At 42.4% G+C, this 12,705-nt stretch overlaps 1 protein-coding gene across 17 annotated transcripts in view; it reads left to right on the plus strand.

The window, feature by feature from the left end:
* The first annotated feature begins 6,369 nt into the window (after window positions 1-6,369).
* Window positions 6,370-12,705, plus strand: part of LOC102142087 (X-linked retinitis pigmentosa GTPase regulator) — a 39,315-nt gene continuing 32,979 nt past the window's right edge. For 15 of the 17 annotated variants that reach the window (XM_074000716.1, XM_074000719.1, XM_074000720.1 and 12 more), the window contains exon 1: window positions 6,370-6,558. In XM_074000716.1, coding sequence (XP_073856817.1) covers window positions 6,531-6,558 — 28 coding nt within the window. In that variant the 5' untranslated portion in view covers window positions 6,370-6,530. Of the gene's footprint in view, window positions 6,559-6,655; window positions 6,762-12,705 lie in introns of those variants that run through there. The other 2 variants (XM_074000725.1, XM_074000726.1) reach the window with 2 other exon arrangements.

Genomic DNA, 12,705 nt, shown 5'->3' on the forward strand with positions numbered 1-12,705 from the left:
CTTCTTAGGTATCTGAAATATCAGTTCTCAGATTCCACAGAAATAAGGCTAGCAAACAGCTCCATGAAATACAGCTGTAACTCTGTGAGTGGAAGTCACACATCACAAAGCAGTTTCTCAGACAGCTTCTTTCCGCTTTTTCTCTCAGGATATTTTCTTTTTCACCGTAGCCCTCTATGGGCTTCCAAATATCACTTTGCAAATTCCACAAGAACAGGCTTAGCGAACGACTTCTGGATGGGAAAGCTGTAACTCTGTGAGATGAATTAACAGAACACTAAGCAGCTTCTCACAAAACTTCTTTCCAGTTTTCATCTCTGGATATTTCCTTTTTCACCATAGTCCTCCATGGGCTTCCTTGCAAATTCCACAAGAACAATCTTGGCGAAAGGCTTGTGCTCCTATGAGAATCTAATGCCTTCATTCTTCTGACAGGAGGTGAAGTTCAGGCAATAATGCTCTCCTGTTTCTCACCCCCTCCGTGTGGCCCAGTTCCTAGCATGCCATGGACCAGACCGGTAGAGGTCTGCAGCCCCGGAGGATTGGGGACCCCTGCCCTAGAAAATGCTCAAGACAATCCATCTTGGTGGATCAAAATAAATAATATAACTTTTAATTATGTTTATTTATCACACCTTTTATAATCTTTTGTTTATTGTGTATGCTTTACAATATACACAATATAGTATTACAGTAGCAAATGCATACAAATATATAAATACACATGTATTGCTTCTGCTGAGTAATCTTCCTTGATCTCTGCCTTTTTTTCTCAGCCTCATTCCTGAATCTTCTAACTTGAGTTTGGCACCAGCTCATCGCCTCTAGTGCTAGATATCTACCCAGGAAAGCTGATTTGCATGGGCTACATTAATGAGCTCTCATGTCTTCTGGCTTTTGGTTGATTATAAATGAAGATGTGTAAGCTAAAAAGGTCTGAAGACTACTGTTCTGTGCTCTTTCAAGACGCAATAGAGTGTAGTTATTAGGAACATAGATTCTGGAACCAGGCTTCCTGCGTTCAACTCTCAGCCCCCGCCATGCTTTCGCTGAGAGACCATGGGCAACTTAACCTCTCTCTGCATGCCAGTTTTCTCTTCCGTAATATGGGAATTTAAAGAGTTCATACATAGAGTGCTTAGAGCAACATCTGGCATGTAATAAGAGATATTAATCTAAGCCATTATCATTATAGTACATGGTCCTTCAAAGTAGTCATTCAGGACATTATCTCTTCATACAACTACTGTCACAGATACCTCAAAATTCTTCTTTTGAAACTCTATCCTGGCCGGGCGTGGTGGCTCAAGCCTGTAATCCCAGCACTTTGGGAGGCCGAGACGGGAGGATCACGAGGTCAGGAGATCGAGACCATCCTGGCTAACACGGTGAAAACCCGTCTCTACTAAAAATACAAAAAAAAATTAGCCGGGCGAGGTGGCGGGTGCCTGTAGTCCCAGCTACTCGGGAGGCTGAGGCAGGAGAATGGCGTGATCCCAGGAGGCGGAGCTTGCAGCGAGCTGAGAGATCCGGCCACTGCACTCCAGCCTGGGCAATAGAGCGAGACTCCATCTCAAAAAAAAAAAAAAGAGAAACTCTATCCTGAGGAAGGAAAGTGCAAAATTTCTTCTCTGGCGTAATGAAATGTGCAGTAGACTGTACCTGCCATCTTTTTCTTGTTCATGAATAAAACTCCCTGGCTTTGGACCTGTGAGTCCTCAAATCATACATCCTAGAACTGCACTAAAAAAGTTTAGAAATCAAAGAGGTAATTAGAATCTGTTTTGTAAATATATATGTTTATGGGATTTCCCAGTGGAGTTTGTAGAGACACACCTGTTTATCTGATTCCACATAGAGAAATAAACAGCGACGGCAGCTGCACTGTAATGCAACTCAAAATTGCAAGCTTTGGACGTTTTGTTGAATGCTGTTGAGAAAGAAACAAATACAGCTAGGAAGCATAATCCATCAAACGTCTTCCTTGTTCATATAAGCCTCTATTCCTAGTTGACATACAATGCTCCAGAAATGAATAACAACTTGAATTAATAGAGGAAACTGCCAACACTTGGGCATGTTGTCAGACGTGTCATGGCTTCTGTGTATCAACATGATTTCCTAAGGAGCAGAGGAATTTTTGGCCGTGTATGAAGGGGACATCAAAAGCGTGCATGACCGTTAAGATATGTAAAATTATACCTGCCTTCTCCAACACGAGGGAGGTGGCTCCACAGGCTGAAACCATCTGACTGCGGGGATTGTGGCAGAGGTGTTTACTACTTACTGAATGTCCACGTTTCCCAGCCTCTCTGCAGTGCACAGAGGCACGTGACACTAAATCCAGCCAATGGGTTGTGAGAAGGAGAAACATGTTACTTGTGGCCTGAAACATTTTTCAGTTTATTTCTCAGTTTATTTCAGTTTATTTCTCTTTTTTTTTTTTTTTTTTTTTTTTTTTTTTTTTTGAGACAGTTTTCTTCTTGTTGCCCAGGCTGGAGTGCAGTGGCGCCATCTCGGCTCACTGCAACCTCCGCCTCCCGAGTTCAAGTGATTCTCCTGCCTCAGCCTCCCGAGTAGCTGGGATTACAGGCACCCGCCACCACGCCCAGCTAATTTTTTGTACTTTTAGTAGAGACAGGGTTTCACCATGTTGGCCAGGCTGGTCTTGAACTCCTGACCTCAGGCGATCCACCCACCTCAGCCTCCCAAAGTTCTGGGACTACAGGCATGAGCCACCGTGCACAGCCTTAAACATTTCATTTCTAACTTCCTCTCTCTCTTGCCCTGCTACAGCAACCAAAGAGGTCATGAGTTGTATATGGTGTTGCTACAAGGTAGTTGAACTTCCATATGTAGCCTGAGCCCCTGCTTGAGCAGCTAGAGCAGATCCTCCAATTGACTCACATTGGAAATGTAGCATTAGTGAGAAAGAAACTTCTTTGTGTCAAGCCACTGAGATTTGGGTGTTGTTTGAGCTGCAGCATAGCATGGGTTATGCTGACGAATACAGTGAGCTGCCTTTGCCTTATTAATAGCTAACACTGTTGAGTGCTCCATCATTCCAGGCACCAAGCTACAAGTTTTGCATGCATTACCTAATATTTCACAACCACCTTCTGAGATAGACGATAGCATTATGTTATATTTTATATATATAATATATGTGTATATATATATATATATATAAAATCTAGGGCTACAGCATAGCTATATATATATCATATATATATATATATCAGTGGTCCACAACCTTTTTGACACCAGAGACCAGTTTTGTGGAAGACAAGTTTTCCACTGACCGGGGATGGGGGGTGAGGGGAGGGGTGGGGATGGTTTTGGGATGATTAAAGCACATTACATTCATTGTGCACTTTATTTCTATTATTATTACATTGTAATATATAATGAAATATACAAATGTATGTTGGCATACATTATGTTATATACAAATATACAACATAGTGTAGAATCAGTGGGAGCCCTGAGCTTGTTTTCCTGCAACTAGAGGGTTCCCATCTAGGGGTGATAAGAAACAATGACAGATCATCAGGCGTTAGATTCTCATAAGGAGCACACAACCTAGATCCCTCCCATGTGCAGTTCACAATAGGGTTCACACTGCTATGAGAAACTAATGCCACCACTGATCTGACAAGGGGGTGGAGCTTGGGTGGTGGGGAGTGGCTGTATATACAGATGAAGTTTCACTTGCTCTGCAGCCCTGTTCCTAACAGGCCATGAACCAGTGCCAATTCATGGCCTGGGGTTGCAATATATATTATATAGCTCTGGATCATATATATCAATAGTATAGATGGCCAGGCACAGTGGCTCACGCCTGTAATCCCAGCAGTTTGGAAGGCTGAGGTGGGCAGATTGCTTGAGCTCAGAAGTTTAAGACCAGCCTGGGCAATGTGGCAAAACCCCATGGTGGGGGCAAGCGCTAGTGCAGGGGCTCAAGAGTCCCTTTACAGAGTTTTCTGGGGTTTTATTACCCTCTAGAGGTTTCCCATTGGTTACTTGGTGCCATTCCCAAGTAACCATTGGTACATTTCCCATTGGTTACTATGTAAATGAAGTAGTGGCCTTGCAACCAATCAGAGGCTGAAGTGTAGTTACAAAGGTTACACCCTATTCAAGCATCTGATTGGTTGTGGAAAGCAACCAATCAGAGGCTAAAGTGAAGTTACAGCGTTATACTCCTATGCAAATGTCTGATTGGTTGCAAAAAGCAACTAATCAGAGATACTTTCAACTTTCCGTCTACCACGCAGAAAAAGGGGGTCGTGGTTGAAAAGGGAGTAGCCTCTGGTTCTTTTGTTACTTAGGTGTGGAAAGTTGGGGTTTTCCTTTTGATTTAGTTTTAGGAAGTCAGCATGAATTGGCCTTAGGTTTCCTGACTCCCAACGCTATTCTACTGCCTCAATTCTACAGTCACTTTCCAGTGTTGCAAGTATCTCAAGCCTGCTTTCACTATATAGACCCAGTCATTCCTCGAATATGTGCTTTCTTCTGGGGCTTCTGCTCACCAATTACCTGCTCAGCACCTCCCATTTAATGTTTTAGTGTGCTCAAGGATGAACTCATTATGCTCTTCTTGCCCCATTTACCTAACTCCAATGTCACCAGCTCTTTCTTCAGTGTTCCCCATCTCAGTAAATGGTGCCCCCCTCCTGCTATTTGCTTATGTTGGAAACCTTGGAGTAGGGCTGCATCAATATCTTCTGGGATGCTTAGCACCAAAATGTGCCTTACTGTATTTTGAAATAAAAAAAAAAGACTGCGTATCATAAAGTAAATCTTTAAAAATTCCAATTTTCCCATAGTAACAATTATGATGCTCTAAAAATGAATATCAAATCCTTTTCAAAATAATTTAGGGTCCCATCTTTGCTGTTGTTCTAGAACTGTTTGGTAGTCCAGCACTGTCTAGGAGTCAATAGTCAGAAACCATTTCCTGTTGACTCTACAACCTAAAATATTTTCAAATCTTTCTACTCCTCTCTGGCACCAATGAACTGTACTCCCAGTCATCCTGACCACATATCTGAAATTCTGCAATAGCCTCTGAACCCTTCTCACTGCTCTAGTTTATTCTCTACATAGCATCCAGACCAGGCAGAATGATTTCAGGGACACACATAACTGATCCTGTTCTGTTGTTCTACTGCCTAAAACTTCTCAGTGGCTTCACAGTGCCTTTAATATAAAATCTCAGATCTTTAATAGGCCCAAGACCTTGCCACCTTGCTAGGAACCAGCCTCGCCTCTTGGTGTTCCTTTAAAGAGTGAAGCTCCTTACAAACCTCTATACACAATTTACTCTCTGCCAAGAGCTCTCTCCCCCTCCTGGCTTCTCTTTCCCCAGTTCTTAGATTTAATGTTCTTTCTTCAGATAAGCCTTTCTTAACCTTCTACACCAGGTCAATGCTTCTTGTTAAACACCTCCTTCGTAACCTCCAGATTGCTTTGTAAGTAAAGGATTATTTGTGTAACTAATAGTTTAATGTCCCCTCTTCATGTTAATGCAAACTTTCTGAGAAAGAGTTGGTAACACACACGAGTAATTCAGGGATCTCTGAATCCAGTTGTGTCTGATTCTAGAGCTCATGTCCACAACTACCAAGTGTACATAAATCTGCTCATCCTGGAAGATGGCTTTTTGCTTCTTTATTTCATGATAGCCAAATGTTGATGCACGGGAAGCCCTGCATCATATAACATCGCTAAGCAAATTCTACAGCAATGATGTTGTGCTGCTGGTGAACCCCTTTGTGCATGTTCTGTGAGTAGTGGACCACATACACCTCAGCTTTTACTTTCTGTTGACTACAGGCTGGACTAGCTGCGCTAGACTCCAGATCTCTTATTGTATAATCTCCACATGCTTAAACAGGGGTGACATTAACCACTTTACAGGGTTGTAATAGTACTCATTTGGTCAATAAATACGTAATGAGCATTCAATATAGGCCAGACCTTGGTTTAGATGCTGGGGATGCCTTTAGCAGAGTGCTTATCTCCTTTAATGTTTCAGCTGGTCACTATTACTAGTAGTGTCATAATTATGTGTCGATGTTTGCTTATGTCACGGGGTATGAGATTTGTGACGTTTGCCACTCATGGCAGGGTCCCTGCGGCGCCTGGACCTCCAGCGGCACGAGGGCGTTGACTCCAGGGCATCACTGCGCGGCGTGGCCGCCTCTCTGCTCCAGGCCGCCAGAGGGCGCGTAGTCTCTACCGCCCCTCCGCTGTGCCTGAGTCTACCCGTTACTAGCCACCCGGCCTCCGTTCCCTTCCCCAGCGGCGCCTGCCCCGCCTTGCATTCCCAAGCTCCGCCCCCGTTGCCCCTAGCGGCTGTTTGTTGACTTCCGGGAGCGCGGTTGTAGTTGATCCACGGAGTTTCGCCATGCGGAACTGGGGGGCTTTTGCGGCCCGCGTCGGGGCGGAGTAGCTGCCTTAGCCCCGACCAAACCGTCCTCTACAGCCTCCTGGCCCAGGCGCAGGCTGCCCGTACCGCCCTTAGCATGAAGGAGCCCGAAGAGCTGTTGCCCGGTGAGTCGCGCCCGCGCCGGTGGCGGAAGGCCGGGAGGGAGGGTCCGCGGGCGGGCGGGCCCCGCCTCCGGATCGGCCCTGTGAGGGGACAGGCCCGAGGCTTGGCGGCCGGACTGGGGCGGGATCGCTGGTTGCGCTCCCACTAATGACTGAGGGCAGAGGACCGCACGGGAAGAACAGGATGGAGGAGAACGGGAAAGAGGGTGCCTGACTTTCTTATGTTTTTAAAATAAGCTTTTGATGAGATTCTTGAAGGCGGGACACCTTTTTTTTTTTTTTTTTTTTTTTTTTTTTTTTTTTTTTTTTTTTTTGAGACGGAGTTTCCCTCTTGTTGCCAGGCTGGAGTGCAATGGCGCTATCTCGGCTCACCGCAACCTCCACCTCCCGGGTTCAAGCGATTCTTCTGCCTCAGCCTCCGAGTAGCTGGGATTACAGGCATACGCCACCACGCCTGGCTAATTTTGTATTTTTAGTAGAGACGGGGTTTCTGTATGTTGGTCAGGCTGGTCTCGAACTCCTGACCTCAGGTGATCAGCCCGCCTCAGCCTTCCAAAGTGCTGGGATTACAGGTGTGAGCCACCGCGCCCGGCCAGGCAGGGACACTTTTTACCTATCTGTAAACTCCCCAAAGTGCAGACTCCAGACTTGTGCACTTTGGAGGTCCTGAGCTCCCGGTTATGTATTGAATGCGGTAAAGAGTGAGTGATCAGGGTTGTGGGGTAAAAGGGGATACAGGAAATAAATTGGAAAAGAGGAAGAAGAGGGACCCTTTAGCGAGTGTTTTTTAGCCTTTTTTTCTGAGCTCTATAGTTAGAAATACTTTTGACATTGTGACCCAATACCCCATACATACCGTGTAACAGAAATAGATGTCTCGTGATGCAGTCCTTGTTCTAACCACTTAGATTCCGCACACAGCTTTTTGATAATGCATTCTTTTAAAATGCTGATCGTGATCCACTGAATTGATTTTCTGACCCACTAATAGGTCACGACCATGTTGAAAAAACACTGGGTTTGAGCAGAATTATACCCTCACTGAAATATGTATGTTTTCTTCCATGCTCCTGGCCGGAACTTAGATTCCTGTCCTGCAGTTCACAATTTAGTGAGACATACAGGAAGGTGAACAAAATGACCATACAAATTGACAGTAGATGTTACAGGGCCAGAGCAGAGCCACCAAACCTTGGCTTGGGATGAGGGTATCAGGGAAGCCAGGGGAGCCAGGACAAAACAGTTAAAATGTTAAAATAATTCATTCTGGGGAAACTCAGAGTCTGTTCTAGATCCTAGTCGAACTGAGATGCCTCACAATGGTTCTCAAAAAGTTGTCCACAGTGGCTAGTCTCTTGCATATTAATATTTATTATTAATACTTATATTCGCCATGTTTTCCTTTCTGGTACAAATTAGTTTATGTGTGATCACCCCCCTTGGGATTTCCCCAGAAGCTGGACCTGGCCTACTATTTGGTATATGTGTGTGTTTAAATGGTTTTTGGGAACTGCTAATTAGTCTCTCTTCAAAATGATCCTGTGCCACAACAGTTTGTGAATACTACTCAAATCAGGTAATGACTTGATGTAAGAATGTTAAATCTCAACATCCCCGTGTACTCCTCTCCCAATCTCCTAGGACCGTGGCATTTTGTGATGTTGTTTTGGGGGGAAAGATAAACCATCCTTTCCCATGTACTGTTTCTGGAAAGAGAAAAAGACATCTCTATGACTGACTGTAGTGCATGAGTAAGATGAGAATTAGAAACTTCCTGAGTAGCTGTGTTGAGAGGATCTTTTCATTTTATACTGGATCCCTAAACATTCTGAATTCTCAGAAATCAGGAAAAGCTGAAGTGCTCCTTTGCTGACGACTTGGGTAACCTGTCTTTTATATTAACAATGTCGAAAGTTATATTTGACTACCTACTCACCATTATGATGAATTCCTAAACAAAACATTGAACAGTTACGAATATACATGTGTGTAAGGGGGACCCTTTCTGTGTGAAAAGTAGAACACACAATGGCTACTTTGTGCTAGGCAGTATGGGTAGTGCAGACAGTTTATACCCTCTGTAACCTTAGAAAATAGTTGGAAAAAAACAACATTTGGGGTAACAAATGGTGAACTCTGTGTTTCAACACAGAAAAGCAGTGACTTTTTTTTTTTTTTTTTTTTTTGGAGACGGAGTCTCACTCTATCGCCCAGGCTGGACTGCAATGACGCTATCTTGGCTCACTGCAACCTCCACCCCTGGGGTTCGTGCAATTGTCCTGCCTCAGCCCCCGAAGTAGCTGGGATTACAGCTGGGATTACAGGTGCCCACCACCATACCCAGCTAATTTTTGCATTTTTAGTCAAGACGGGGTTTCACCACGTTGGCCAGGCTGGTCTCAAACTGCTGACCTCGAGTGATCCACCCGCCTAGGCCTCCCAAAGTGCTGGGATTACAGGCGTGAGCCACTACACCTGGCCAACATTTTTAAAGTATAGCTTTTTATTGCTTTGTGAGGACCTCATCTTACATATTATGCTACCTACCAAGCTCTCTAATCAAACTGTTACACAAATCTTGCTGAGATTTGTAATTTTGCTGATTTGTGTAACAGTTTAATTAGAGAGATTGCTAGGTAGCACAATTATTTGCCATATAAATTCTACAAATCACATAGTTCAGAGAAGCCAGTGATCATTTCCAACTCTTATGGTGGAGGAAGAGTTTACAGAGGCAGCTATGAGCTACCACTTTGAGGATGCTGGGCCCTGAGCTAAGTTCTTTATTCATGTCATCTCATTTAATCCTTACAACAACCTTTGAATACCTAGTTGCCTTTAAAGCCTGTTTTTTTTTTTTTTTTTTTCCTAGCTGCTTTCCCTTGGTTCAAATGAAAGAGATAGTGGTGGAGTAATTTGTTTCTCTCTGTGCTGTCTCTGGTTTTATGGGTATTCATTGGGATTACCAACAGAGAAAGTAAGAGTTCACCATTTTGTCCAGTTGTCGTGGTTCACGCCTGTAATCCCAGCACTTTGGGAGGCCGAGGCAGGAACCCAGGAGTTTGAGACCTGAGCCTAAGCCCAGGAGTTTGAGACCAGCCTGGGCAACATGCTAAAACCCCGTCTGTGCAAAAATTACAAAATTTAGCTGGACATGGTTGCACACGCCTATAGTCCTAGCTACTCTGGAGGCTGAGGTGGGAGGATTGCTTGGGCCCAGGAGGTCGAGGCGGCAGTTAGCCGTGATTGGGCCACTGCGCTTCAACCTGGGTGACAGAGTGAGACCCTGTCTCAACAAAAATAAAAAGATTTCACCATTTGGGCTAACGTCGTTTCCCTTGCATAAGAACGCTGGAGGTTCCTTGGAAAAACTGGACCAGAGAAAATCCAAATTGACTGATAGAGACTCTCCCCATAGATATCCTGATGAAGTTAATGAGGAAGCTAAGTACTGTCCTTTTTTTGTGTTTCGAGAAAAGCTCTCAGTCAGAGGCCAGACCATGAGCTGTTAACCAGAGCAAGACTAGCACAAATTGTACCATTTCATTCCAGGGAATAGACATCTACTTGGTGACAGCAGAACTATTAGTAATAGATGACTGCCTTCCTTGTGATAGTGTATTTCTTACTTTGTGCCAGTATATGAGTAATACATGTTCAATCTAGTAGATTTCAGAGGTAAAACTATAATGGAGTCTGAGGAATAAGAAAGACTGAATTAAGGTGGAAGAAGGAAGGCTTAAACATTGCCAGAGTGGGGGCAAAGCTGTCATGAAACAAGAGGTTTGTATGGATAAATTACTGAAAAGGTATTTAAATAACAGGCAACATAGTAAAAGTTATAAAATAGAGACCATCTTATATTTGCAGATTCGGGTGCTGTGTTTACATTTGGGAAAAGTAAATTTGCTGAAAATAATCCCAGTAAATTCTGGTTTAAAAATGATGTCCCTGTACATCTTTCATGTGGAGATGAACATACTGCTATTGTTACCAGTTAGTATTACAATCCTGAATGAGGACAGTAATACTTAGAAAATTCTAAATATAATGTTATAGATACGCTGCTGTGTTTTAAACATGTTGAAAATATATCATAAGTGTTGTTTTTTACTTTGCCAGAGAATTCTTCACAAAATAAGTCATCAGGAGTGTCTTTTAAATTTTAAGTTTCTTTAGTATATTTAAGTATGATTTTCTATACACACAACTTTCTTGAAAGGAATCTATTTCAATATAATTAAAAAACGGTTACTGTATAATTTTAGAAACTCTTTCCCACCTAATAGAATCTGGTTATACATAGATGAACAAGGTAACTTGTTTCAACACAGAAAAGCAGTGACATTTAAAAAGTATAGCTTTTTATTGCTTTGTGATGACTCATTTTACATTGTGTGAAAAATGCTTCAGTTGATTATTTCTTTTTCCATCCCACCAGGAAATAATAAACTTTACGTGTTTGGTAGTAACAACTGGGGTCAGTTAGGATTAGGATCAAAGTCAGCCATCAGCAAGCCAACATGTGTCAAATGTTTGAGATCTTTTTACCTTTTCACAAACTGTATAAAGTGTTTTTATGTTGACTGTGTAGTTCTTTAATGTCATAAATAATAAAGCCTTTAGTTGTTTATTTTCTGACATTTGCTTGAATATTATTAGCATTTAACTTATCTTTTATATGATATTCAAAACTGCTTTTGTATGTTAGGGTCTAAAAATCAGATTGATTTTAAGTCCAGGCACCACAAAGGAAGTAATGATTTTACAGTATTGCATTTGAACATCCCCCCCTCCTTTTTTTTTTTTTTTTTTTTTGCTTGTTTGTAAAACTACTTACATATTACTGTTATTCTATATACAGAGAACAAACGTATGTTAGAATTTTGAGCTTTTCTCATTTAATAGAGTTGTGGACATTATGCTTCTATTTAGTTGCTGGTTTTATAAAACATACTTATCCGCTTTATATAGTCACTAGGTGAAGTAAACAAAACATCGAGACTAGGGATTGATTAGTACTAGTGTAAAAGAACAACAGGACAAAATATTTGAAATCAGGAGTGTTCCAGAAAATGTTAGATATATAATACCCTTACAAAGCTTTCTGGATGTTATATGCAAAACCTCTGTTTGGGTATAACCTGTGAACATCAGCTAAACTTGAAAGGATGATGGAGATTCCTTGAGATGTAGTAAGAGCAGTATTTTTTATCTTCCTGACTAAATTTTAATTTTAGCTCAAAATATCAGTGTAGCTTGTCATATTCATGCTGTTTATGGGAATTGTTATGGAACTTTTAAAGTATTCCATGTGTTCAAAAAGTATTTATTGAGTACAGTCTAAGCACTTGGGGATATTCACAGTGACCATAACCCTTACTCTCAAATATCTTATCTAATAGAGAAGCTAACAGAATTGTTTAGACTATGGGATCCTTGAGACCAGGAATTCTATCTTAGTCATCTTTTTGCAGCCCCTATGCCAAGCACTTAGGAGATGTTCTTTAAATGTTTTTTGAATATGTAGATGAATGAATGAACAACTTTGATTCATAGGTGTATACCTATCAATATTGGTCTTTCAGTTTTTCATTGAATGTGGTAGAAGGTGAGCTTGATAACGGTGATGGCAGGTTAGGTTAGGGATCAGATTGGTGAGGAGGAAGCATAATAGAATACAGTGAGTCTCAGCACATATTAACTACCTGTGAAGTTGTTTTTTTTTTTTTTTTTTTTTTTTTTTTTTTTTTTTTTTTTGAGACAGGGTCTCGCTCTGTTGCCCAAGCTGGAGGGCAGTGGCGTGATCTCTGATTACTGCAGCCTCAACCTCCTGGGCTCCAGCCATCCTCCCACCTCAGCACCCCCTCTCCGAATAGCTGAAACTACAGGCATGCACCACCACACCCAGCTAATTTTTGTGTTTTTTTTGTAGAGATGGGGTTTCACAGTGTTGCTCAGGCTGGTCTGGAACTCCTGAGCTCAAGCCATCCGCCCGTCTCAGCTTCCCAAAGTGCTGGGATAATAGGTGTGAGCCCCCGCACCTGGCCTACCTGTGGAGTTTAAAAATATACATATATAGATGTCTAGCCCCTACTTTAGACCCACTGACTCAGATTCCCTAGGGATGGGGCTAAGATATCTATATTG

The sequence above is a fragment of the Macaca fascicularis genome, chromosome 9 (genome assembly GCF_037993035.2).
Source record: "Macaca fascicularis isolate 582-1 chromosome 9, T2T-MFA8v1.1".
In the NCBI taxonomy this organism is placed as follows: domain Eukaryota; kingdom Metazoa; phylum Chordata; class Mammalia; order Primates; family Cercopithecidae; genus Macaca; species Macaca fascicularis.